General features: G+C 39.3%; 1 protein-coding gene across 5 annotated transcripts in view; it reads right to left on the minus strand.

The window, feature by feature from the left end:
* Pou2f1 (POU class 2 homeobox 1) overlaps positions 1–24818 on the minus strand; it is a 142524-nt gene that overhangs the window by 20727 nt on the left and 96979 nt on the right. For all 5 annotated transcript variants that reach the window (XM_028759416.1, XM_028759408.1, XM_028759426.1 and 2 more), the window contains exons 8-13: positions 21322–21416; positions 16487–16660; positions 9313–9454; positions 7845–7990; positions 6280–6459; positions 2726–2831 (exon numbers count right to left, since the gene is read on the minus strand). In XM_028759416.1, the coding sequence (XP_028615249.1) occupies positions 2726–2831; positions 6280–6459; positions 7845–7990; positions 9313–9454; positions 16487–16660; positions 21322–21416 (843 nt within the window). The remainder of the gene's footprint in view (positions 1–2725; positions 2832–6279; positions 6460–7844; positions 7991–9312; positions 9455–16486; positions 16661–21321; positions 21417–24818) is intronic.

The following is a 24818-nucleotide window of genomic DNA, read 5'->3' on the forward strand; positions in this document are numbered from 1 at the left end:
TATCTATCTATCTATCTATCTATCTATCTATCTATCTATCTATCTATCTATCATCTACCTACCTACCTACTTACCTACCTAATGAGGCAGGTTCTGTGTAGCCTTGGATGTCCTGGAACTCACTATACAGAACAGGCTGGCCTAGAATTCAGAGGTCTACCAGCCTCTGCTCTTGAGTGCAGGGGATTAAAGGGGTAGACACAACACTGCTCCACTCTAGTTCTGCTTACTGATTTTGGTATTATGTGTCTCTTTTTTCTTGGTTGCAGATAAGTTGGTCAATTTTCAGTTGCACACTGTTTTTCTCTACTGCCTTCTTCATTATTATTATTATTATTATTTTTGCTATAATCCTTGTTAATTGTTCTGATTGCTTTGGGACTAATTTTTTCTTCTTTTCAAAAATATGACTATGATCCTTCCTTCAAGACAGAGTCTTACTATGTGCCTAGGCTAGCCTTGTAGCCACTCTCCTCTTGTTAAGTATTGCAATCCCCCACTCACTTCCTACACTCCAGAAGTTTAAATGTGAGCTGTGGGCTGCTGACCCATGGTACTGTTCCTCTGATCTCTATCACTGCAGACAGGCTGTCATGATGGCCTCTGCCCTTCCCACTGGGGTTACACTGTGTGCCATCACTACTGTCTTCTGAGATGCTTCATTTTCAATTGTTTTTTAATTTTAAAATTTTTCTTAATTTCTTGGTTTCTTCTTTAGCATAAACTCCTTATTTAATTTCCAAATATTTGAGGATCCCCAAGTATCTGTTGTTGATTTCTAAAAAGACATATTTTGTATGACTTTAATCCTTTAAATTCACTGGATCTTGGCCACATGTTAATTTTCAAATATTAAAGGATTCAGGTTTCTTTCTGTTGGGGATTTCTGTAAATACAATTTATCAGGGCATGGAGGCACATATCTTTAATCCTAGCACTCACGAGGCAGAGGCAGGCAGATTTATGTAAGTGTGAGACCAGTGGGGTCTTCATAGGGTATCTACATCATCAGCGATATATAAGACCCTGTTTTTAAAAACAAAACAAGACAAGACAAGACAAATAATAGGCTGGAGAGATGATGGCTCGGTGGTTAAAAGCACTGGCTGTCCTCCTAGAGGACTTGGGTTCAATTCCTAGCACCACATGGAAGCTCACAACTGTCTCTCACTCCAGTTCCAGGGGATCCAAGTTCCTCACACAAACATATATGTGTGCAATACAGTGATGCACATAAAATAAAGTTAAAATAATGCACACAGAGCAGCCACAAGTGGCCTGGGGGTAGGCGCTGCTGAGGTTATCATTTATGAAACTGTCAAGTTACTAAAAACTATGTGCATGCCTATTATGGAAGGAAATTCTGTACAAGGCATAACAGCCAAGAGGTCACAAAGTGCTGTTTAGATGACTTAAAAACCCGGCATGTTCTAATTGCTTAAAAACACACGATGAAGCCATCTACTGAATTTTTATAGCATGGTAGGATCACAGAACTGAAGAGATGTTATGAAGAGATGTTATAAATTTAAGATATGAATTTAAAAAACAACAATGTCTACAATTCCAGAATTAGATTTGATCATAAAATACCATGTGTTGGGTGGGGCGGCAATAGTCTAGCATAAAAGTACTCAATATAATTAATGAATCTGTATGTTTCTCTGAATGTAAAAAGTCATCACTATTAAAGTTTTATGAAGAAAACAGTCACTTGAATAAAGGTTTAAAAAAAACACAAAAACTATTTAATGTACAAATGCTCTGTTGCATATACATCTGCAGGGCAGAAGTCGGCATCAGATCCCCTTATAAACGGTTGTGAGCCACCATGTGCTGGCTGGGAACTGAACTCAGGACCCCTAGAAGAGCAGTCAGAGCTCTTAACCATTGAGCCATGTTACCAGCCCCAAGGATGTGTTTTAAAAGTTTGGAAACAGTGTAGGAGATGGACTAATAGAAGATTTAAAACTTTTTATACTTTTTGTTTTTTAAGCTGGGTTTAGGTGTTGTGGTACACACCTTTAATCCTAGCACTCAGGAGGTAGAAGCATATAGGATCTGAGTTCAAAGCAAGGCTGGTCTGCATAGTGAGAGGTCCACTCAGGAGGTCAGCCAGGACTCAGTCTTAAAAAAAAAAAATAAGTGAACACTACCATGTCCAGCTTGAGGTCAGGTACACACGTACACACGTACACACGTACACACGTACACACACACACACACACACACACACACACACACACACACAGAGAGAGAGAGAGAGAGAGAGAGAATATGAGTGATCAAGTTGAATCATATATGCTTGCATGTATGTAGTAAGGTACATGTGGAGGCCTGAAATTGACAGGAGTGCCTTCCTTGTTTGCTCCCTGTTTATCAAGGTAAGGTCTCTTACTGAATCTGGAACATACCAATCTGGCTAGCCTGCCTATCAGTTTGTTTCAGTGAAACCCTTTCCCTGTTTCCCTAGCACTGGGGTTATGGATGGGCTACTAAGCCCACTTGGGTATAAATGTGTACTCTGTATGTGAACTCTAGTCTTCATGGCTATGTTCACAGAGTAATCTCCCTAGACCCATAGTCATATAGTAAACAAACAAACAAAACAAAACACACCCCACAACCAATTCACATCTTAGGTAGTACCTTCATGACCTAGCAGGTCTTCAGAGAAACCTGACGGGCATTGTGCTGGCTAGCCAGTAAGCTGTTTGCTGCTTACCTGCAAGAGAGAGGTTAGTCACGGCAGCACTGGTTAAGGGGAGGACAGGGTTGACTGTGAGGGTAGTTGCTGTACTGCTTGTCACAAGGCTTGGAGTGGTTGCCACCTAGAGGTGAGACAAGAAAAAAGTGTATGTAGCATAATCATATAGTTCTTAAACATAGTTGAATAGTTCTTAAATTTGAATGTTTAGTCAGGCAGATTCTAAATCAGCTAGAACAACACCTAAACATCAACATCACCTAAACAAGAGAACTATGACAGCATTAGTGCTTATACTGTTTTTACTTTTGATTTTGTGGAAGAATCCACCCATCCACCCATCTACTCATCCACCCATCTACTTATCCACCCACCCATCCATCCATCCATCCATCCATCCATCCATCCATCCATCCATCCATCCATCCATCCATCTATTCGTTTTTAGAAACAGGGTTGCTCTGTATAGCCCTGGCTATCCTTGAGTTAAGAGATTTACTTGCCTCTACCTCCCAAGTACTGACTGGTGGTATTAAAGTATTGTGTACCACCACCAACTGGCTAACTTACATTCCTTTGGCTAGGTGTAGTGGTGCAAAACTTTAATCCCAACAATGGGAGGCAGAGGCAGACAGATTTCTGAACTCAAGGCTAGCCTGGTCTAAAGAGCAAGTTCCAGGATAGCCAGGGTTACACAGAGAAATCCTGTTTTGAAAAACAAAACAAACAAAAAGACAACCTTACTATGTAGCTAGGGCTAGTCTAGAACTAAGTTTTAACCAGGCTGGCTTCCAATACAAACATCCACCTGCTTCTTCCTCCTGAGACCCGAGATTAAATTGTGTGCTGTTACTGGGGTCAGGGACCTGTGGCTAGACAGATAATAGCCCCAAGGGAAGAACCTAATATTACTTCGCTAAATGGACATAATATTAAACTATCTCTAAAGATTTACTGTTACAGATTAGTGCAGCTCTCGACTTTCATCAGAGAAGCTCCTTTTTGAAGAGATTAACATAGGCTCGAAACTGGTTATTTACAGAGACTAGGGGACTAAGGAATGTTCAGCCCTAAAAGGGAATCTATCACACCCACTCTTCCTAAGGTTCAGGATTCATTGCAGAAGATGGAGGAGGAATGGCTTTAAGAGCTAGGGAAGGCGGACGAACCGTTTTCTTGACCCAGAAGAGCACTGCACATGTGAAGTCACAGTGATTATGACAGTATGCACAAGACACACACCAGCTCCAGCCAGTCGGAATCCCAGCACGAAGCGGGGAGGTAGCGTGAACTCCAACCCCTAGCTGTGGAACTATTGGCAACTGAAACCTGTTGGGAGCAGGAGGGTTAGTTTTAAGTTGTGGCCATTGGTAAGTCAATCACACCTCAGTGGATGGCCATATATGTAAGAGTGTGTGTGTGCAGAACAACATGGACTTGATGGGTAAAATAAAAAGGATACAAGTTGTGTGTGTGTGTGTGTGTGTGTGTGTGTGTGTGTGTGTATGTATTTGGAGCTGCAGGAGTTGGGAAAGGGGGAAATACAATTAAAATATATTGAAGTTCTCAAAGAACTAATAAAAAATTGAAGGTGTGTGTGCCCCACCATTTCCAAGCTTTAGTAAGGCAGATTTTAAAAACAATCTTGCACTTCTTTTTGAAATATTGTAATAAATATTTTATGGTTTTGTAAGACCCTGACCACTTTCTATGATAGCTAAGGCTGAAAAACAAAACAATCATCTACACAAAACTGTTATCTAAAGACTATGATTTGTTACTATATCAATTTTATGATTAAAACATTTCTTTTTTTTTGTTTGTTTTTGTTTGGTTTTTTTTGGTTTTTCGAGACAGGGTTTCTCTGTGTAGCCCGGGCTGTCCTGGAACTCACTCTGTAGACCAGGCTGGCCTCGAACTCAGAAATCCTCCTGCCTCTGCCTCCCAAGTGCTGGGATTAAAGGCGTGCGCCACCACCGCCCGGCCCGATTAAAACATTTCTATTTAATAACCTTTAATAACCTTCACTTAATAAGCAATGCTGACCTGACCTTAGTTTAAAAAAACTTTTGTGAAGGGAATAGAGAGATGGCTCAGTGGTTAAGAGCACTGGATGTTCTTAACCAAAGGACCTGGGTTCAATTCCCAGCACCTACATGGCAGCTCACAATTGTCTGTAATTCTAGTATCAGGGCCTCTGACACCCTCACACAGACATACATGTAGGCAGAATACCAATGTACACAAAACAAAATTAATTATTAAAAAAAAAACAAACCAACTTTGTATAGCCAGGTGTGGTGCAATATGCCTCTAATTCCAGCACTTGGGAAGCAGAGGCCATGCAGATTTCTGCGAGCTCCAGACTAGTCGGGTGCACACAGTGAGTTTCAGATCAGCCAAGGACACACAGAGAAAACCTTTCTTAAAGAACTAAGCGGGAAGGGAAAGAGGCTGTAGCACGGGATAACATTAAAATAAAATAGAAGCCGAGTAACAACAACAAAAGGAACATAAATGCAAACTTAGCAATCAGCTTTCTTTTGAAGCCTGTCTGGCAGCATGACTGATCTACAATCCTAAAAGGAAAAAAAGTTAAATCAGGGAGTCCCCTGACCTGGCATGTCCCTTCCATCTAGAAATAATGTTCTAATGCAAATGGCAGAAGTGACCAAGTAAGGTTCTAGATGAAGGCTGCCCTACTGTCCAAGAGTGAAGATTTGAGATGGACTATTCATCCTTGGGAATTTACTGTCACTTAATTGTGTAAGTTTATTAAATGGGCTTCAGGACTGAATGGTAATAAAGGAACACATTTTTTTCAGGAGCAAATCTACCATTATGGCTGCAGTGGAACCTTATTAGCTACAGATGAAAATGCCAAAAACAAAAACAAACAAACAAAAAAAAACAAAAAAAAAAAAAAAAAAACCTGGAAAAGACTTCAAACTGTTTACTTCCAGAAATAAAGAAAACCAGTAAGTTCTTGGGTTCTCAATGAAAGATTTCATAATTTTGGAAATATTTAAAGTAGGCATTTTAATACATTTGTTTAACATGCATCACACATGTCACACACATCACATGCACCACACACATCACATGCACCACACACACACACACACACACACACACACACACACACACACACACAGCTCCTCCTTAACTGTTACAGTTTAAATCAGAATAATCACATAGGTTCGTATGTTTAAATCCAGTTGATGGAACTGTTGGGAAGGATTAGAAGGTATGGCCTTGTTGAAGGAGGTGTGTCATTGGCAGTGGGCTTTGAGAATTCAAAAGCTCTTTTCATTCCCAGAATTTTTGCCTACTATTTGAGGATCAAAATGTGAGCTTTTTGCTCTTTCTATGCTCTACCATCATGGACCCAGCCTCTGAAGTCATAAGTTGAAATGCTTTCTTTTATAAGTTGCTGTGATCATTCATGGTACTTTATCACAGCAATAGAATAGTAACTAGGACAAGTGGTAGGAAGTGAATTTACTTCCAGGACATTTGCAAGACTAAAAATGAGCCCTTGAAGAGTGTATCTCTTCCACATCCACTCTTACCAGTGAGGTTGGGCTGGGGAAAATTGCTTTGATAGGTGAGTTGCTGGTCCCACCACTGCTTGGTGGGTTGATTCTTTTCTCCTTCTGGCGGCGGTTACAAAACCAAACACGAATCACCTCCTTTTCCATATTGAGCTGTTCAGCAATCAAGGTGATATCTTCCGAGGTAGGCTTTTGATTCTAAGAGAGGAAAAAAAGCCCATCTTTTATAATTTTAAAAATTTCATTTTATATATTTGCCATGCTGGAGATTGAATCCAGGGACAAGCACTCTACATTTGAATTATATTTTAGCCCTGGAACACTTTGTTTCTTTCCTTTTCTTTTCAGATTTATTTATTAGGAGTGTTCTGCCTACATGCATGTACAGTGACTCCAGAGGTCAGAAGACAGTGTTCAATCTCTTGGACCTGGAATTACAGATGGTTTTGAGCCATATGTGGGGTTTTCGGAATCAAACCCTAGTCTATGTAGACCAGGATGACCTCAAATTACAGAGATCTGCCTGGCTGCCTCCTTAAAGGTGTGTGTGCCACCACAACCAACTTTATGAAATAACTTTTTGAACTAGTGTACCCATAGGCAGAAGTCAGGCAGAAAAGGATGGTAGAATCCTTATGACTACATTACGTTACCTTAGCAACAACTTCTACAGATATGCTTTAATACATGCTACACTTACTAAAATGTTATCAACAGAGTAAGTGATCCTTGCTGTAAAGGTCTATTCATTTTTTTTTTTTTTTTTAAAGACAGGGTCTTAGTGTGTAACTCTGGCTGTCTTGGAACTCTGTATATAGACCAGGCTGGCCTCAAAATTACAGAGATCCACCTACCTCTGCTTCCCAGGCCTGGGATTAGAATGTCTCATGCCAGGCTAAAGTCTATTAATCTTAAAGTTAAAAAAGTAATACAACCTTATGGACTACTAGGAATGGATGAGTTTTCGTGTTTTATTCATATTATCTAACTGGGACATCATACTATGCTTCTGAGGCAGGAACGGAAGGCAATTTCATAGGTGCAGGAACATCATGAAATCAGGTGATGTGATGTGCCTTTAATAAGAGGCAAAGCCAAGGAAGACTCCTGACTCAATTGTAAACACAGATCTTTCTGAATTAGAAGTCAGAATTTTTTGTAGAAAGTCCATTTTTTTAAAAAGCCAAATATCTGTTGAATTAACTTGAATTCCATAATAGGATATCCAAGGTCTCTAGTGTGTGTCCCCAAACTACCATTCTAGGTATAAAGACACTAAAATTTAGCCAACTAAACCACCAGTGTTTCTTCTGAACAGGCACGGTTTCCTCTGGAGGCCTATGCTTATGAGATGACTCTGTGAGGTACTCTTCTCCCATCGTTTCCAGTCGGCAGGATTTGTTCCTATGCTCCCTACCGAATACTCACATTTTAGAACCATTGTCTCTCTTAAGTCCTGCAGTACTCACGTGTAGTATTATCTGGTATCCTACTTTCTCCCTGTTAAAGTGCCCATCAGGGTGGAGATTATGCCTTAATATCTACAGTTCAAAAGTACAGGACACATGAAAAATAACACCAACCTCCATGAAACTCTTCTCTAAGGCCACACGGATGTTGGTCTCTATGCTGGTGCGTTTTTTTCTTCTTCGATTCAAGCCCTCAGCCCCCAACCCTGGAGAATTCAAAGCACTTGGGCTAGATGCTGTAGAATCAGACGAGAGATTCTCTATATGAACAAAGAAAACACACACAGAGAAACTGAGCTTAAGGACTCACAGGCAGAATACATAAGAACAATAACACTGGTCAAACGTTTAGTGCTCAGTGGTAACATCAGATTCTTAATGTAATCTCCATGGAAGCACTGCCGCTGACTTTCCACACTGTCTTTACTGGCGACCTTTATTCCAGGGCAGTTAACTTTTGTCACCACTCATTTTTGGTTTGTTTCTGAGAATACAAAAGTTCTATTCCTCCACCTACACGTCCCTCAGTTCGGTTCATTTGCTTGTTTATAAGCTGAAGATAAAAGGGAACAATGTTTCTTAAAATTCATTGGATTTAATGTTTAATTTAGAGATGACTTTTCAGTCTCTCAGTACAATAGTTGAGAGAGGGTACTTTGGAATTCTTTAAGGTTAGAATGGAACTCTTTTTTAAGCACTGATTAAGCCTGGGCATGTTACAGCGGATTTCTTTCTACTGCTTGAAAACTAAGATGGAACAGATCAGTGGTTCTTGCCTGTGACTGCAAAAAAGATACCAGATGGCTAAGCTTCCCCCAGCTACTGAGTCAATATGCCAGGGGTGTGGGTGTGTCTTAAGTTCTTCTTTTCCAAAGGCTTAATTTTTGTTTCTATCTACAAAGGAAACTACGTGGATAGGCGTCTTTGTGGTTCCTTTTAGCTCCTGAAGTCTGTGATTTTGTGGCTCAAAATTCAAAGTTTCTAAAAGGATTATCTCAAAATAAAATAAATAATTCAAGACCAAAAGCCTAACTTTTGTATGAAACAGGTGGCCATTTTTAACAAAAGCAGAAAGATTACAAATTCTATGTCAATCTACTCAAGGAAGGAATAATCTGCCGGGCGGTGGTGGTGCATGCCTTTAATCCCAGCACTTTGGAGGCAGAGGCAGGCGGATTTCTGAGTTCGAGGCCAGTCTGGTCTACAGAGTGAGTTCCAGGACAGCCCGGGCTACACAGAGAAACCCTGTCTCGAAAAACCAAAAAAAAAGGAAGGAATAATCTGTCTGTTCCTCAAGATTTTCTACACACACACAGGCCTTCTAATCCTCACCCTCCAAAAAAAAAAAAAATCTATGTCCATCCTTAAACCTGGCTCAAATAAAAAAAAAATTCAAGGCAGCAATTATTGCTGGTTATTTTTACTGTAATTACTGGAGTATTAAAATAAAGATTTTCACAGGATTAGTGGAGCCATCATTTTGCAGTATCACCAATACAGTAAGACCCCAGTTTGCAGATTGGGAAATCCCTCCTAGGAAATCCCATGGACAATGAGGAGGTTTCTTCCTGTGTTCATTTACCTGCATCATTTAGCCACTTCTCTAACAGGGGCTTTAACTTGCACATGTTCTTAAAGCTGAGGTTCAATGCTTCAAAGCGGGAGATGGTGGTTTGGCTGAAGTCATTTCCATATAATTTCCCCATAGCGAGCCCAACATCACCCTGAATAACATAGAACAGGAAAGAGAAATGAGGAAAAGAGATTCATGTTATTAATGTTTCCAACTTCTATTTTGAAAGGCTACTTAAATAATTGCTGCTCTAGACAGACAACTGGCCATCATTCTATTTCCTCCATTTCCCCACCAACTTCACCTCCAAGTAGAGCCCATGGCTGTAGGGAGAGCTTAGCAGGGCCTTGACCTGGAAGCCTTCTCTAGCACCTCATGTGCTATTCTGAGTCTCTATCTTATGTAACTTTAACCATCATACCAAAATCTCTAAGTCTTCAAAGATAGTGCTGATATACTAATGTCCTTCTAGTAACACAAGCAACATGATTTAAGTAACCTTTAAATCTACCTGCATCACCTATAGGGATTAGATGTTTAGAAAGCCCAGCAATTTATTCTTATTATTGTGTATGTATGTATGTATGTATGTATGTATGTATGTATGTATGTAATGTGAACCCTCCCTCTTGGGCCATGATGCCTATGTGGAGGTCAGAGGACAACTTGAGGGAGCTGGCTCTCTCCTTTTAACTGTAGGTAGATGTAGTTCCTGGGAATTAAGCCCCAAATTATCAGGATTAGTGGCAAGTGCCCCTAAATCAGGGATTTCTGAATCAGCCAAACTTCACATAAATTACTTTAAAATTTAGAAATGACCTCTCATTCTTTATAGTTTTTCTTGTAAGTATTTCTGGAAGCCGTGAAAAAAAATCTATTTTCACTCTTAGTTTAGATTTCAAAGTTGATCACAAAACCAGGTATTCTAAAGGGCCATGTTTGTAGCCATTATAGAGGTAGAAATTCACAGTAGAGAGGTTTGACCCATTTAGTAAAACCTTCATGGGCACTGGAAACTTGGTAACCTTATTGAAACAGAACAATGATCCTCTGAATATATTACAAAAGATGCCTTTCTCCATGAGCCTATCACCTTTGAAATGTACACAGTGCTTTTCTTCCAGCTGGATAGCTCTTGTTCTAGTTTGAAAAAGATGTATCTTAATAGCTATTTTATAGATAACAGGAGGAACTCATGGAGTTTAAATGGCTCATACACCCACTTCAACTAGATTAGTAACACGACAGAAAAGTATAGCATTTCTCCTTCAAATTCCACAAAGCTAAGTAAGTCTATCTACTGTGAGAGTCAATTCTCAACAAGCCTGGCAATGTTATTTTTAATTAATTATTTTAGATTTTTATTTATGTGTAAGAATGCTTTGCCTATATGTATTTATAAACAACACATGTGTGTAATGCCCACAGAAGAGGGCATTCCATCCCTTGGAATTAGAGTTACAGATCACTGTGAGTCATCGTAAGGAATCTGGGAACTGAACCTAAACCCTCTGCAAGAAGAGCAAGTGGTCTTAACCACTGAGTCATTTTTCTAGCTCTAATCTGTTGAGGGCTCACCATGTAAACTGGCTTTGAATTTGTGATCTTCCTGTCCGTATTTCCCAAGTGCCAGGACTCTAAGTTTGTGCCTACTATGCCCTGCTTTAGGAATACAATCTTGAGTTGGGATTGTCTGAATTTTTTTAATCCCACGGGTCCATCTTTTTAAGATTATATTGTCTATTATATGTGGAGTCAAGAAAAAGATGTATTTAAAAGCATGTGAAAGCATGGTTTTGCTCATTTTCGTTTAATATTATGATGATTATTATTTAAATAGAGGGTCTCATGTAGCTCAGAATGGTCTCAAATTTGTTATGTGCCTAGTCTTGAACTTGTGAACCCCTGGCTTCTCAAGTGCTGAGATTCTAAGCACATGCCAAGATGACAACTATGAAGAACTCACACTAAGAAGTTTAAAACAGAACAAATATGGAACTACAAAACAAAATGAAATATGCCTAACATTTAACCCCAAGAGATATATACACCATGTCTCTCATTAGTCACCACCCATGTAACCACTTACATTTAAACTGCAGAAAAGCAAATGAATGATCTCTTTAACTAGGACTGAAGTGGATTATTATGTTTTTATACAAATGTACCTAAAGCTATTGATAGGCACATTAACCTTCTTCCCCTTTCTATTTTATCACGGTTACTCAACCCAGCAACTGAATCTTCATACACTGCCTCCTACATACCAAGGACTCAACTCAGGCTTTGCTAGCCACACATATTCATGTCATCATTTTATTTGTTTAGATTATAGCTTTCTAGAAATCTGGAGCCAAATAAAACACTGATTTTTTGGGGGACGTATATAACATTAAGGGGCAATAAATGTTTTCTGACACTGGAACTGCACAATTCATTAAAAAATTTTCACAAATGCCCATGCTGTTCCTAGCTAATTCTCTCTGCTTCCTGGTTATGTCTCAGGATATGAGCTCTTAGCTACTGGTCCACCACCATGCCTGTCTGCTGACATGTTCCCCATCATGGTGGTAATGAACTAATACTCTGAAACTGTACGCTCCAATAAACTTCTGGTCATAATCTCTTCACAGAAACAGGGAAGTACTTAATAAAGAAGTGCGTACCATGAAGTGCTAGGCCTGACAATGCTGGTATTTGTAGGCATAGGAAGACACTGGACTGTGAACTAAGAATGTGGTTGAACGCTGTAAGCAGGACTTTTAATGGCCCATTCTTGAAAGGAGCGTGAAAGACAAGAGTGGTGAGAGCAACATGGGAAAACTATTAGCAACCGGGACAGAGATGATTCTTGTGATATTTTGGCAAAGAATATGGCTGCTTTTTGGCCTTGTCCTAAGAATTTGTCTAGGTTTAAATTGAAGAAATTTCATAGGCAGAGATGATTTCAAGGCAGCCTTCTATTGACTTGTTCATGTGGTTATTAGTGATCATTTTCATACAGGTCTACAATGAACAAGACACATCAGGGCAAAACAAAATACAAAATGTAGTTTGCAGAGATGAAGATCACAGGAAATTCAATGATGGAGCCAAGGTCTGTGATGGAATAGCTAAGGAGAGGTGGGGTAAGGGAGAAGCGACTTCTGGTGAGAGCCAGCCAGCTAATATGCAACCTGTGAGAACAAACCGGCTAAGGAGTCACTGTTCCTAAAGAGCACACCCAATCAAAGCTCATGCAGATGAGACTCAAGAGGGCAAGGTTCCAGTCCAAACAGGTACAAGAACTTGGTAGGACTGTCCATGTGGCTTTTGCTTTAGAGTCAAAAAATGATGCAGAGCAAAGGGGTTCTGAAATCTTCCTCTGAGGTTAAAACGAAACCAAACCATTGAGGACAGGCATGTGACAGGGGAGTCATTGCACGGAGATGCTAAGACCACTGCATCTGAAGCTGTGAAAGTGAAGCCTGGAATCTGTTGGAGACACCAAGATATTGGAGATGTCAGAGGCCTGGAAGATCTGACTAGGAGAGCTGCAGACCAGGAGTAGAACCGGCCTAAGAGAGAGAACTGCGCTGCAGTCAAAGCAAGCTGGAAGGAGTGAGACGATATGAAGAGCCACTTAACCCTTTCAATATTAAAACAGAGCTACAGGACTCGCCAGCTGGATCAGTCTTGCTTTGGTCTTTTATTTCCTCCTCATGCTCCTATTCTTCTCTTTTGGAATGCTAATATATATATTTTGTGACACTGTATATTGGAAGAATATAATTTGTTTTTTAGTATTAGAGGTGGTTACAATTAAGAGATTGCTTTAGGTCTCAAAAGAGATCTTGGACTTTGAACAATCTTGAGATGGAGAGAGGATGTTTGAAGTTAGACCAAATGTATTTTGCATTACGATATAACTATAAGCCTATGGGAGCCAGGGAGTGGAATGTGGTGGTTTGAATGAGAATGGCTTCCCACAGGTTCATACATCTGAATATTTAGTTGTAGAACTTTGGGGAAGGACTTGGAGGTGCGGTGTTGATGGAGGAGGTGTGCCACTAAGGGTGGGCTCCGAGGTTTCAAAGGCCCAGGGCTTTCCCTCTTAGCTCTCTGTCTTATGGTTGTTGTCTCAAGATGGGATCTCTCACCTACTGCCTCAGCACCATGTCTACCACCATACTCTCTACCATGATGACTGTGGTGGTTTGCATATGCTTAGCCCATGGGACGTGGCACTATTAAGCCTTGTTGGATGAAGTTTGTCACTCTGGGGGTGGGCTTTGAGGTCCAATGCTCAAGTTCCATGCAGTGTGGAAAGACAGAACCTTTAGTGGCTGCCTTTAGATCAAGATGTAGATCTGGATTAAGATATAGATGTCTGCCTGCATGCTGCCATGGTTCTCACCATGATGCTAATAGACTGAACTTCTGAACCTGTAAGCCAACTCCAATGAAATGTTTGCCTTTATAAGAGTTGCCTTGGTCATGATGTCTCTTCACAGTAGTAAAACTCCAACATGGACTCATCAGGTGAAACTGCAAGATCCAGCAAACTTTTCCTTCTGTAATTTGCCTTAGTTATGGTGTTCCTTCAAAGCAACTGAAAAGTAATCATGCCGGCCCCTCATTTAATCCGTTAGCGTTCACGAACTTGGTACATCTTGGTTTAGCACTCTTGTAACTCATGTGTTTTCCATACAAGTCAACAGTTTTAATCAATTGGTTTCAACATACATAATAGAAACTATATTGTTTCCCTTTGACCTTTCTAAAATAAATAAAGAATGAAGGAGCAAAGGTTGACACTGGAAATAATAAATGTTCTTGCATCTGAAAAATGCTATATACTGTGATATGCTTTCTAATTATGTAATGGCATCTACTACTTACCTATTGCTTATAAAAAATAAGGGTTTAAAACATTTTAAAACATGTATTTAATCAAAAAATAGGAATGTATCTCAAGAAGTAACTTGAATACTTTACTGTGCATGTATATAAACATGAATAAATTGAATATATAGCTATTTTTGAATAACTACAATAAGGTATATGAATTAAAACCAAAGGTTGATAGCTGATTTTCCCATCCTGTACCAGTAGTAAGTACGTTGATCCATATAGGCAAGATTTACAAACCATTCCAGATCTGTTTGGCCATTTTGAAGAATAGGTAGCAGTTATGCCAAGAACAAAACAAAATAAACCATAAAACAGAATAAGATGCTGGGATGAAGGTGTGATGTGAATGAGGGAGGTCAGAGGAGGAGGAGAAGGAAGAAGAAGAGGAGGGGGGAAGAAGAGGAGGAGGAAGAAGAGGAAGAAAAGGAGGAGCGGTGAGAAGTGGGGAGAGGAAAGGGAGTGAAGGAGGGAGGAAGAAGAGAGAGAAGTGATTACCCACACTGCTAATATTTTGGATCAAATATCAAAGAAAGGGAAAGGGAACCAATGTTTGGTTAAAAGGTAGACTTGGAAAGGCTAACATCTTTGACTTAGCATTTATGCAACCATTTACCAGAGAACTCCAGAGTGTAAAGTGGTGATAGCCAAAACCTAGCACCGTTAAACGTGCTAGCCTTAAACTTTCTTCTTAGTCTATTAACTTATCTGCATCAATCTAGTTTATCTTTATTTTTTTGTTTAAAACAAATCGTATTATTTGTTTCAAAATTACTAAAATGTTTCTGGACTGTAATTGAAATGTTTACATTAATTTACTTTGTGTGCATGTGTTAGTTTGTGTAATGCAGATGCATCTGTGTGTGGACGCACCACAAAGACTCTGGAGGATCAAGCTCAGATTATCAGGTTGGGTGGTGAGCACCAGCCCCTCAATTTGTTTCTTTACATCTGGAATGCCTCAAAAAATGTAACTGCAATTCATCTACAATTGTATCTATTGTAAATTCCTACTATGGAGTTTCTTTAAAGAAAAATAAAACGTCAAATATAAAAAGTAAAAGAAATCTAAGTCCCTAATGACACCCAGATTCCAGCAGACAGTGATGAGACCTTGACTGACATATGGAGCAGGCGGGGGTGCACTAGGTACTTTCAACACACCCTCATTTGGAAAGTGAGTAGAGGCTTTTCTGGAAAGAAGACGTCAGGTTGTTGTTTTTTTTTTTTTTTTCTTCTGATTCTATGAATACACAACTTCAGTTTTTTTTTCTCAGCTAATGATCTTTTGTCATTTTACATAAATATAAGTTTAATTCCTTTCCTGCTTTTAAAGCATTATTTTTGACAGGCTAATCAGGGAGTACAGGCAGTGGAAGTGCTTAGAAAAAAACACATTGTGTACCAAATGCTTGCTGAAGCCAGTAATCATACTTCTTTCACTTTTCAAGCCCTCTGGTAGCTGACATTAAAAGATTTTGATTTTGATTAATTTACTTTAAAAAATCTTCAATAAATTCTTACTTGACTAATCTCAGTAGGCTGAGAGAACAGAGAGGAGGACACTCTCCTGCAAACTAGCTTTAAGCGAGTCTCCCAGTAGACCCTGGCATCCCTATTTTCTCCACTTTCATCTGCAGTAGCCAGCCCTTCCACATGTTCTTAACACCAAACCCTTAGAACAGTCACATCACCAACACAATCTATAAAACACACAGCTGACTGATAGAATTTCAGAGGCCTGTTTTGTGAAACATGTTTGGAAGTTTTTAATCTAATATTATGTCACAAGTAAATGTATGAGCATAACATAACTGAATGCACAATATTCCAAAATTGTAAGTGCTAAATGACTATAAGAAAATCAACTATAGCTAAACTCAAAGTCAATATGACCGAAAACCATTCTGTTCCTTACAAAGTACCCATAGCTAGCCGAGAAAGGATATGTAAAGAGGGCATCCTGATGGCTAAACTTGTTGACAGGCCTAGAAATAGAGAATCTTAATTGAGTTGTCATCTGTCAGATTGGCTTGTGGGTATGTCTACAGAATATTTCTTAATTGCTAATTGATGGTGGAGGGCCCAGGCTGTTAAGAATATTGGAACAGGCCAGGAAGCAGAGTTCTTCCACATTTCCACTTCAGTGCCTTCCGAGAAGTTCCTTCTCTGACTCCCTCAGCAACAGGCTAGAAACTGTGAGCTGAATAAAGCCTGTTTCTTCACAAGGTCGTTTTAGTCAGTGTTTTATCACAGTAACAGAAAGTGAACTGAACCGGTGACTTTACCCTACCTGAGTGAATCCAAGTTTGATCCTTCTTTGTTTGAAAGTCTTGGCAAACTGCTCAAGCTCCTCAAGGTCACTGGGCTCCTCCAAGCTGGGAGTATCAATTCGCTTTGGTGTTGTCTGGCTCTGTGGAAGTGTCTGAATTGGGGTTGCCGCTATTGTGCGAGTTGGGGTGGTAGGCTGTTGGAGAAGGAACAGAAAAATAGACACTTCAGTTTATAACTGTAATGTGCTGGTATCTTAAGGAAACAGACTCACATGAGCTCAAGCCAGACAAAACTGTAGCACGGAGGAGAGAAGGTGGACATCAGGTGCTATCCCTAGCTGAGGAGTTACAGGCATTTGATGCAAGGAAAGGAAAAAATCACTTTTCTTCAATGAGGTCATGCCTGGTATACTGGCCACATTCCAGGGAAGGCCCCTGGATCAGCCAATACAAGTTGGGCTCCATGAGATTTTTTAATTTAAAAAAAAAAAAAAAAAAAAAAGGATAGGAGAAAAGAGTGTGAAGCTAGATGGGAGAGATCACAAGTTGGGTGTGCTTGAGAACATGACTTGAGGAAGGGGTCTGGGAGGAGGATGAGGAATATGATAAAAAATACACTGTATGATAAAAAAAATGCATTTACAAGAAAACTGTCTTAAGAAAACCAGGACAAGGAAATGCCTATTCCCCTACTCACTCCATTTTCTTTTCTTAAAAGAGAAGTTCTTACTCTCTTAGCCCAGACTGACTCTTAATTCAGTATGTAATCCCACTGCCTCAACTTTCACAGTTCTTAGAGTAAGCAGGTACCACCAACACCAGCAAAAAGTTCTTTAAGATAAACTCACAAAGTCTTTTTCTAGCAACTTGATAAATAAGGTCATGCTTCTGATAAACAACACAATGTGCACCCCACTATACAATGCACAGCTCCTGACACAAGGATACGCTTACCAGGGAGTAAATGGTACACTACTTTGACATAATACTTCTCTTACTACCAAAGCAAGAGACTTCCTACATCATTTATTGCCTGTATCTCCTTGTACCAGATTCATATCACAATTATACATTAATAATATCTTTATTCTCATCCTTATCTTTAAGCCATTTCTTCAAATATTTTATCATAGTAGAAAAAATAATTATTTCAAACAACTTTTAAACATTTTTCAGTGTGTATAAACTTTCAACTATTTTTTTATGGGTTTCCCCCCCTCCCCATTTCCATTATATCTTTGAGAAAGAAAACTTTAGTTATTTCTTAGTGATCAAATCCCTTCTGGTAGAAAGAGACAAGTTCCTCCTGATATAGATAACTTATTCTCTGCATTTTAACTTTAAATCTATCTACAGCTTACTTTGAAACTTATCTTAGATACCCTACCACTCTAGTCTTTATGCTGAAGACTGAGCCCAGGGCTCTCCTTCCTTGTTTAAAGTTTTATTTTATGTATGTCCCTAAAATGCCTGTCTGTGCACCATATGTGTGTAGTGCCTGCAGAGTCCAAAAAAGGGGACTGGATCCCCTGGAACGGAGTTAGAGACAAATCATATTAGAAAACAAACCCAGGTCCTTTACAAGACAGCCAGAAGTCTTAACCACTGAGCCATTTCTCCAATCCCCTTTCCTTTTTAAAAAGAAAACACTAATTTTTCTGATTATTCAAATACCAGGCTACTTTGCAGTACTCACAAGCACTAGGTAGGGCCTTCTTTTTGGATGTTCACTAATAGTGCATCCTAATTACTCAGTTGAACCCTCCTATGAACAGCAGCCCGGTGACAGATTATGAACTAGGATTTTCTTCTTGTAATTTAGATAGGCCTTATATTACCTGACCTTGATCTCATTAATAAGGTTCGCTCCAAGGGAACTAACTGACCCAGAAAACTACATAATAGGAGCGACATAATAATTGGGGCAAATTCCTCTGCTATCCTGCCTCAATAAAGACAATAAAGCATGTCTCTATGACATGCTGACATTGAGCAATTTTAACTACAGCTTCTGGAGGAGCTACACAGGGTACCAACTCTATTAGAATCCTGTGCTGCTGAAAACTTACCACAGTGACCATGGCTGACAGGTGGAGGTCAGTTTCCACTACCAATCTGTTACTTCATCTTCAGCATCAAGTAGACTCTTTGTCAAATAATAATGGATTAAAAATAGCTTGGGTACTTTTAGACAGTTGGTATCTTATTCTAAAATACCTGGCTGAGCTGGGACAGATCTAATGGTGGTATAGCATTTAATAAGCAGGAGTAAGGATGAAGTCTGCTACCTGTGCATAGCATGTAGGCCAGAAAGAGGTCTCTGGTATATATGTCAAAACACCAATTTTATTTATTTTGTACTCAGCATATTAAAAAAATTAAATTTAAAACTGCAGTATAGCTTGATGCTTTTATAACTGTATACAGTTGTGTAATTACTAACACAAGATATAGAATATCTTTACTAATCCTCCCCAAATTTCTTCTGAACCCTTTGCCACCACTCTTCCTCCTCCTCCTCCTCTTCCTCCTCCTCCTCCTCCTCTTCCTCCTCCTCTTCCTCCTCAATCCTTACTTCCTGATAAGCACTAACAGGATTTCTATGCCTACAGCTCTGTCCTTTCTGGAATGTTATGTAAACTGAAATAATCTGATAATCAGTCTTTTAAGCCCAGCTTCTGTCACTCAGTGTAAGGCTTTTGAAACTCATTCATGTCATTGCGGGTATCAGAAGTGCATTTCTTTCTACTGCGGAATAAGTCTGTCACATGGCTATTCAGAAGTTTACGTAACTTACTATTGGATAGTTTGGGGTAATTATTAATCTATTATAAGCATTCATAGATAGATCTTTGTGCTTTCCTTTTAAAGAGCAAAACTACTGAGTTATATGGTACAGTTGTATTTAATTTCTAAGTGAGTGTCAAACTAATTTAGTGTTAGTACCTTTCTGAAAAACTACTAGTAATGTATGAAAAATCTAGTTGCTTTATTGTTTTTATCAATACTTGTCTAAAATCCTTCATTATTGTACCCATTCTAGTAAATGCACATTGACATTTCCTAATAACTAATATCTGAGCATGTTTTCATTTGCTTACTGAGTATTAACATATCTTCATTGGCAATTAAGATTTTTGCCTCTCACTAGCTTATATCTGGTTGTCTCACTGTTGAGCTGTTTGTGCTCTTTATTCTAGTTAAAATTCTTTTACCATGGGCTGGAGAGATAACTCAGTGACTGAATCTATATTGCTCTTGGAGAGGACCCGAATTCAGTTTCCAGTAGCTCACAGCTGCCTGTAACTCCAACACCAAGTGATTCAATATGTTCTTCTGGTTTCCCAGAGTACAGAGTACGTACATAAATATTCCCCTTTCCCTCATCAATTCAAAATAAATCTTAAAACAAATCATTATCAACTGTTTTTTTTAAAAGACTGTTTTCTCCTTAACTGTGTTTTTTCTTCCTATTTTCTTAAGATAAGCTTTTAATTTTCCTGAAATTCATTGCTTCTTTGATAGTTAAGGCTTCTTGTGTCCTGTTTAAGAAATCCCTGCCTTACCCAATGGCATATGCATTTCTTTCTGGATGTTTAGGTTTATGACTCATTTCAAACTAATCTTGGTATAAAGTATGAAATAAGGGTGTTCTCCATCCCCTTTTGCTAATGAATAGTCAATTGTTAGTTATCACTTGTTAAAAAGACTTTTCCCATAGGAATCCTTTGGTCCCTTTGGAAAATTAGCTGGCTATTTGCATTTCTGTCTATTGGACTCAATCATATTCCATTGGCCTACATTTCTCTCTATATGGCAATACTACATATTCATTATTATAGTTTGGTGATAATTCTTGACATCAGATGATCCTTCTAGTTTTCTACCTTTACTATCTTCGTTGGTTACAGGGGGCTAGAGGGAGGGCTCAGTGGCAAAGGGCAAGTAACCAGTTACTAAAGCTGTCAATCAAAGTAGACCTTCTATCTATCTTCTGTCTTTTCAGCCTATGAAACTCGGTAATATATTAAGTTTTAATTACTACAGTTCCTTTTCATGTTTGTGTATACATACACATGTGTGTATACTTGTAGACACATGTACATCTGTGTACATGTGCATGCAGAGGGCAGAGGTTGATCACTCTCTTCCCAGAGCTTGCCAATAGGTTAGGTTCAATAGCCAGCTTGCTTAGGAGATCCTGTCATTAAAGTGGGTTCTTAGGATATGAGTTCTGGTCCTATTGCTTCCTTGTCAAGGACTACTAAGCCATTCATTTCTCCATCCCCAACTTCTATTTAGAAAGAGTCAAAAGCAAGGGAGCATTCAAGGTCAGTCAGGAAGGATGACTAGACGGAAACCCAGAGCAGCAAACTGATGTACACAGTCACAATTATCACTAGATAGGAACACAAGTATGCAGCTTAAAAGTCCAGATGTCTAAGAACTGTGCTTTCTGTGTGATTATGACTGTTATGTCTTCTAGAGGAAATGGCACAACACCACATTTAAGTATGGAGATAACACAGAAATCCAAGCTCCTGCATTGTTTTAGCAAGGGCAAAGGATCAATGACAGGTTTTAACTGATTTCCTAGGTCTTCCATTTCAGTGTTCCTATCTATCACCATCAGACAGCTATAATTCACCTCCATTTATTACTAACATGGTTATTTTTTATGAACTTAAAAAGAATCATGAAAAATTTCTGTTTCAATCAATTTGGCAATGCTGTGTTATCAAGCTAATAAGCCCAACATTGAGTTTTTGGTCACTTTCTGAATGCTGGAGATTATTATTGCTGGGGTGTTTCATTTCATTTTTAAATTACCAAAACAATAGAGTAGAAAACTGACCTGGGATGTGAGGGTGATGCTTGGCTGTGGCTGTAGGAGGTTGGCTTGGCTTTGCTGAGGTAGTTGCGTTAAAAGATTTTGCGCTTGCAGGAGACCTGTGAAAAATCAAACATTTCAGGGGGATAAAAAAGAATATAAATAAAAGTTTCCAACCAATTTCCTGGTAGTTTTGTCTGTCTTCAGAATCGTCTAGTTTCTTTCCCCAAAATTCAATATTGTTAATTATGTTAAATACAGCATGGCATGAAAATTCATAACATTAAATCAAAGCTTCTATGTCTTTAGTATAATTTGAATAAGCTCTTTGAAAGGCCCTTATTTCCTAAGGAGAGGAAGAATGTGAGAAACTACTTTAAATGAAAGCATTTGGAAATTTCAAGACAAGTTCAACTTCTTAACCCAGAATTAATTAAAATTCTCTAAGACAGTGTTTTTCAACCTTCCCAAAGCTGTGACCCCAACCATAAAATTATTTTGTCACTATCTCATAATGGTAATTTTGCTTATGTTATGAGTTGTAATGTAAATATCTGATACGCAAGATATCTGATGTGTGAACTCTGTGAAAGGGTCGTTTGGTACCCAAGGCAGCCATGACCCACAGGTTGAAAACTGCTGCTTGAATGAATTTTGGAACAAGGGAATCCTTTTCTGAAAGAAGCAGGCACTCCTTTAAGTGGGAGATGCTATTTTTAAGGTCTTAGGACATGCCTCTTCATTGATGAAAGTTGAAATGTAAGCAACTATTCACACTGGACAATCTTAGTTTAAAAGTTCTCGATAAGTAAAATGGATATAAAGGCACATGCCTACAGTCTCAGGTACTCTGAAGGCTGAGGCATGAGGGTTACTTGAGCCCCAAAGTTAGAGGTCAGGCTGAACAACATAGTGAGACTGTCTTGAGCCCCTGGAGACATGTACATTTGTAGTATGTACTCAGTTGATTATTGAACTCTATAGGGTTTTGTTGTTGTCTAGTTTGTTTGTTTGTTTGTTTTTGCAATGCTATAAATACAGAGACAACCCAGAATATATATTAAAGAACTTAATCTACATACTTAAGTTTCAAATATAATCATGTTGTTGAAACACTGAGTATGAGCTCGTGACAAGACAGGAGCAGAGATGGAAATGTGATAGTGAGTTACAGTAGCCTAGCTTATCTTTCTGATCTTCTTAGCCACTAAATTTGAAACATTAGAATACATAAAACGATAATAAAAAAATTAAACCTGTCAGATTTTGTCATTTATAAGTAAGCAAACACTGGATAAATTAAGAAATTAACATAGGTGTTTATTTGACAATGTAGATCCTAAATACAACAAATATATTAAATCGATTTGTTGTGATGAGCCTGGTGCTGTTTGTATTCTAATGCTAATACCGTTTTCCTGGGAGGGGCTGTCTGGAAAAAAGGAATGAGTCATGTACTAAGAACTTCTTGTGAACCATCGCACTAATAAAAAGGAGCCAATCACTAGGCGAGTAGGAGGCGGGACTTCTGGGTTGGACGGAGGAAGAGAAGAAGGAGGAGAGTGTTTTGGAAAGGGGATAGAGCATGGGCAAGATGTAACTTCTAGAGTTTCCTGGTTTCACGGTGGATCCGCAAGGACATGCCACCGGGAGGAATCAGATTTACAAGGTTTACAAGATTAGGTTTTAGTTGTTGTGGCCAGAGATTGAGTTACCACTGTTTCTGAGCTAACTTTGGTGTTTTTCTTCTTGCAGGGATTCGCGCCTAAGCGTGGGTTTGCGTGATTTACCCCACAAAAGCAGTGGGGGTTTGAAGCTCAGAGATGGTGGTAATGACTCGCCAGTGGGAATCTAGCGAGCTGAGTGGTAAGATTTTGGAGCTCTGGAGTTCTGGTCGGTATTAAGCTTAGTGCAGGAACATGGTGGCAGAGCCGGGAAGCATGTCTGCCATTCCTTTTTAATACCTCAAGCTACATAGATTTGGTCCAGATAACCCTTCCTTTTATTTGTATTTAGAGGCAAATAGGGTAAAACTAAGTACATTGGATATACATGGTAACAAGCTTCTTCTTCTTTTTTTTTTTGGTTTTTCGAGACAGGGTTTCTCTGTGTAGTCCTGGCTGTCCTGGAACTCACTCTGTAGACCAGGCTGGCCTCGAACTCAGAAATCCACCTGCCTCTTCCTCCCAAGTGCTGGGATTAAAGGCGTGTGCCACTACTGCCCGGCCAGTTACAAACTTCTTTTAAAAGCCAGATTCAGGGAAAAAAATTCATATTTAAAAGAGCACCATGCTTTTCCAACTATCTCTCTATGGCTCAATCTTTTAAAGTTATTTTTAGATTCAGTTATTTTATGTAGAGGAATGTTTTGCCTGCATGTATATATGTGCAGAAGAAAGCTTTGGCTCCCCTGAGACTGGAGTTATAGCTACCATGTGGCTGTTGGGGAGTTGAGCCTTGTTGCTCTGCAAAGAGTAGACTGTGGCTGTTAACCACTGAGCCAACTCTCTAGCCTCTCTACAGTTTATGCTTATATAGTAGTTAAGGTGACATCTTTGATATATAACACAAATGAGCCAGGCTTGGTGGTATAGGCTTGTAGTCTCAGCATATGGGAGGCTGGCGTAGAAGTTCAAAGTTCACATGTGCACCATAGTTAGACACTGTCACCAAACCAAATCTTCGCTGGTCTTCCATTACAACTAAAACAGAAAACTGTCTGTTTAGTCCTAAGCAATCTGGTCCTTCCTGTATTGCTTGTTCTTGTTCTTTCTCAAAAACGTGTGTGTGCTCTTCCTCAATCACTGTCTTCTTTGTTTACTGAAGAAGGGTCTCTCAACTGAACCACAAGCTCTGGTAGGCTAGACTAGCTAAGTAGCTTCCCCTGGGAATCCTGTCTGTCTTCCAGCACTTCCAGAATTACAGATGGAGTCACCACACTCAGCATCTGTATGGGTTCTATAGATCCAAATGCGGGTCCATTTATATGGCAAGACTTACTAAGGAGCTGCATCCCCAACCCTAAGCTCTTACGCTTCATTTCATACCACTTTTTCTCATTCACTGATCTCTAGTTACACTGGCCTTTCCTGTTGTGGTTTAGGGCAGGCTCGTTCCCCTCTCAGGTTCTCTGGACTCTCCATTAACTACAAGGCCAGGCATCCAACTCTACACCCAGTCACAGCAGCCTCCAGCTCACCAGTCAGTTCCCAATTCAGATGTCACTCCGCAGACAGGCTGTCTTTAGACTCAACACCCCTATATCTTCTACAAGTCAACTCTTACCAGGCCAGTCAAACCTCCCGTCTTCCCTGAACATGCTGCTCTCAAGCTCATTATTTATGTTTACTGCTGTTAGAGTTTAGTAAGTGCAGGGGAATTTCATCTTGCTGAAAATTATAACTCCAATAATTAGTGATATCAAGACACTTGGCAGGTACTCAACAAACTGCTGAGCAAATTAAGTATAATTATAGATTTTATGGGTTTGAACACAAAATATTATCTAGTGAGAAAAATAA

This window comes from Grammomys surdaster, unplaced genomic scaffold (genome assembly GCF_004785775.1).
Source record: "Grammomys surdaster isolate TR1022 unplaced genomic scaffold, NIH_TR_1.0 130, whole genome shotgun sequence".
NCBI classification, from domain to species: domain Eukaryota; kingdom Metazoa; phylum Chordata; class Mammalia; order Rodentia; family Muridae; genus Grammomys; species Grammomys surdaster.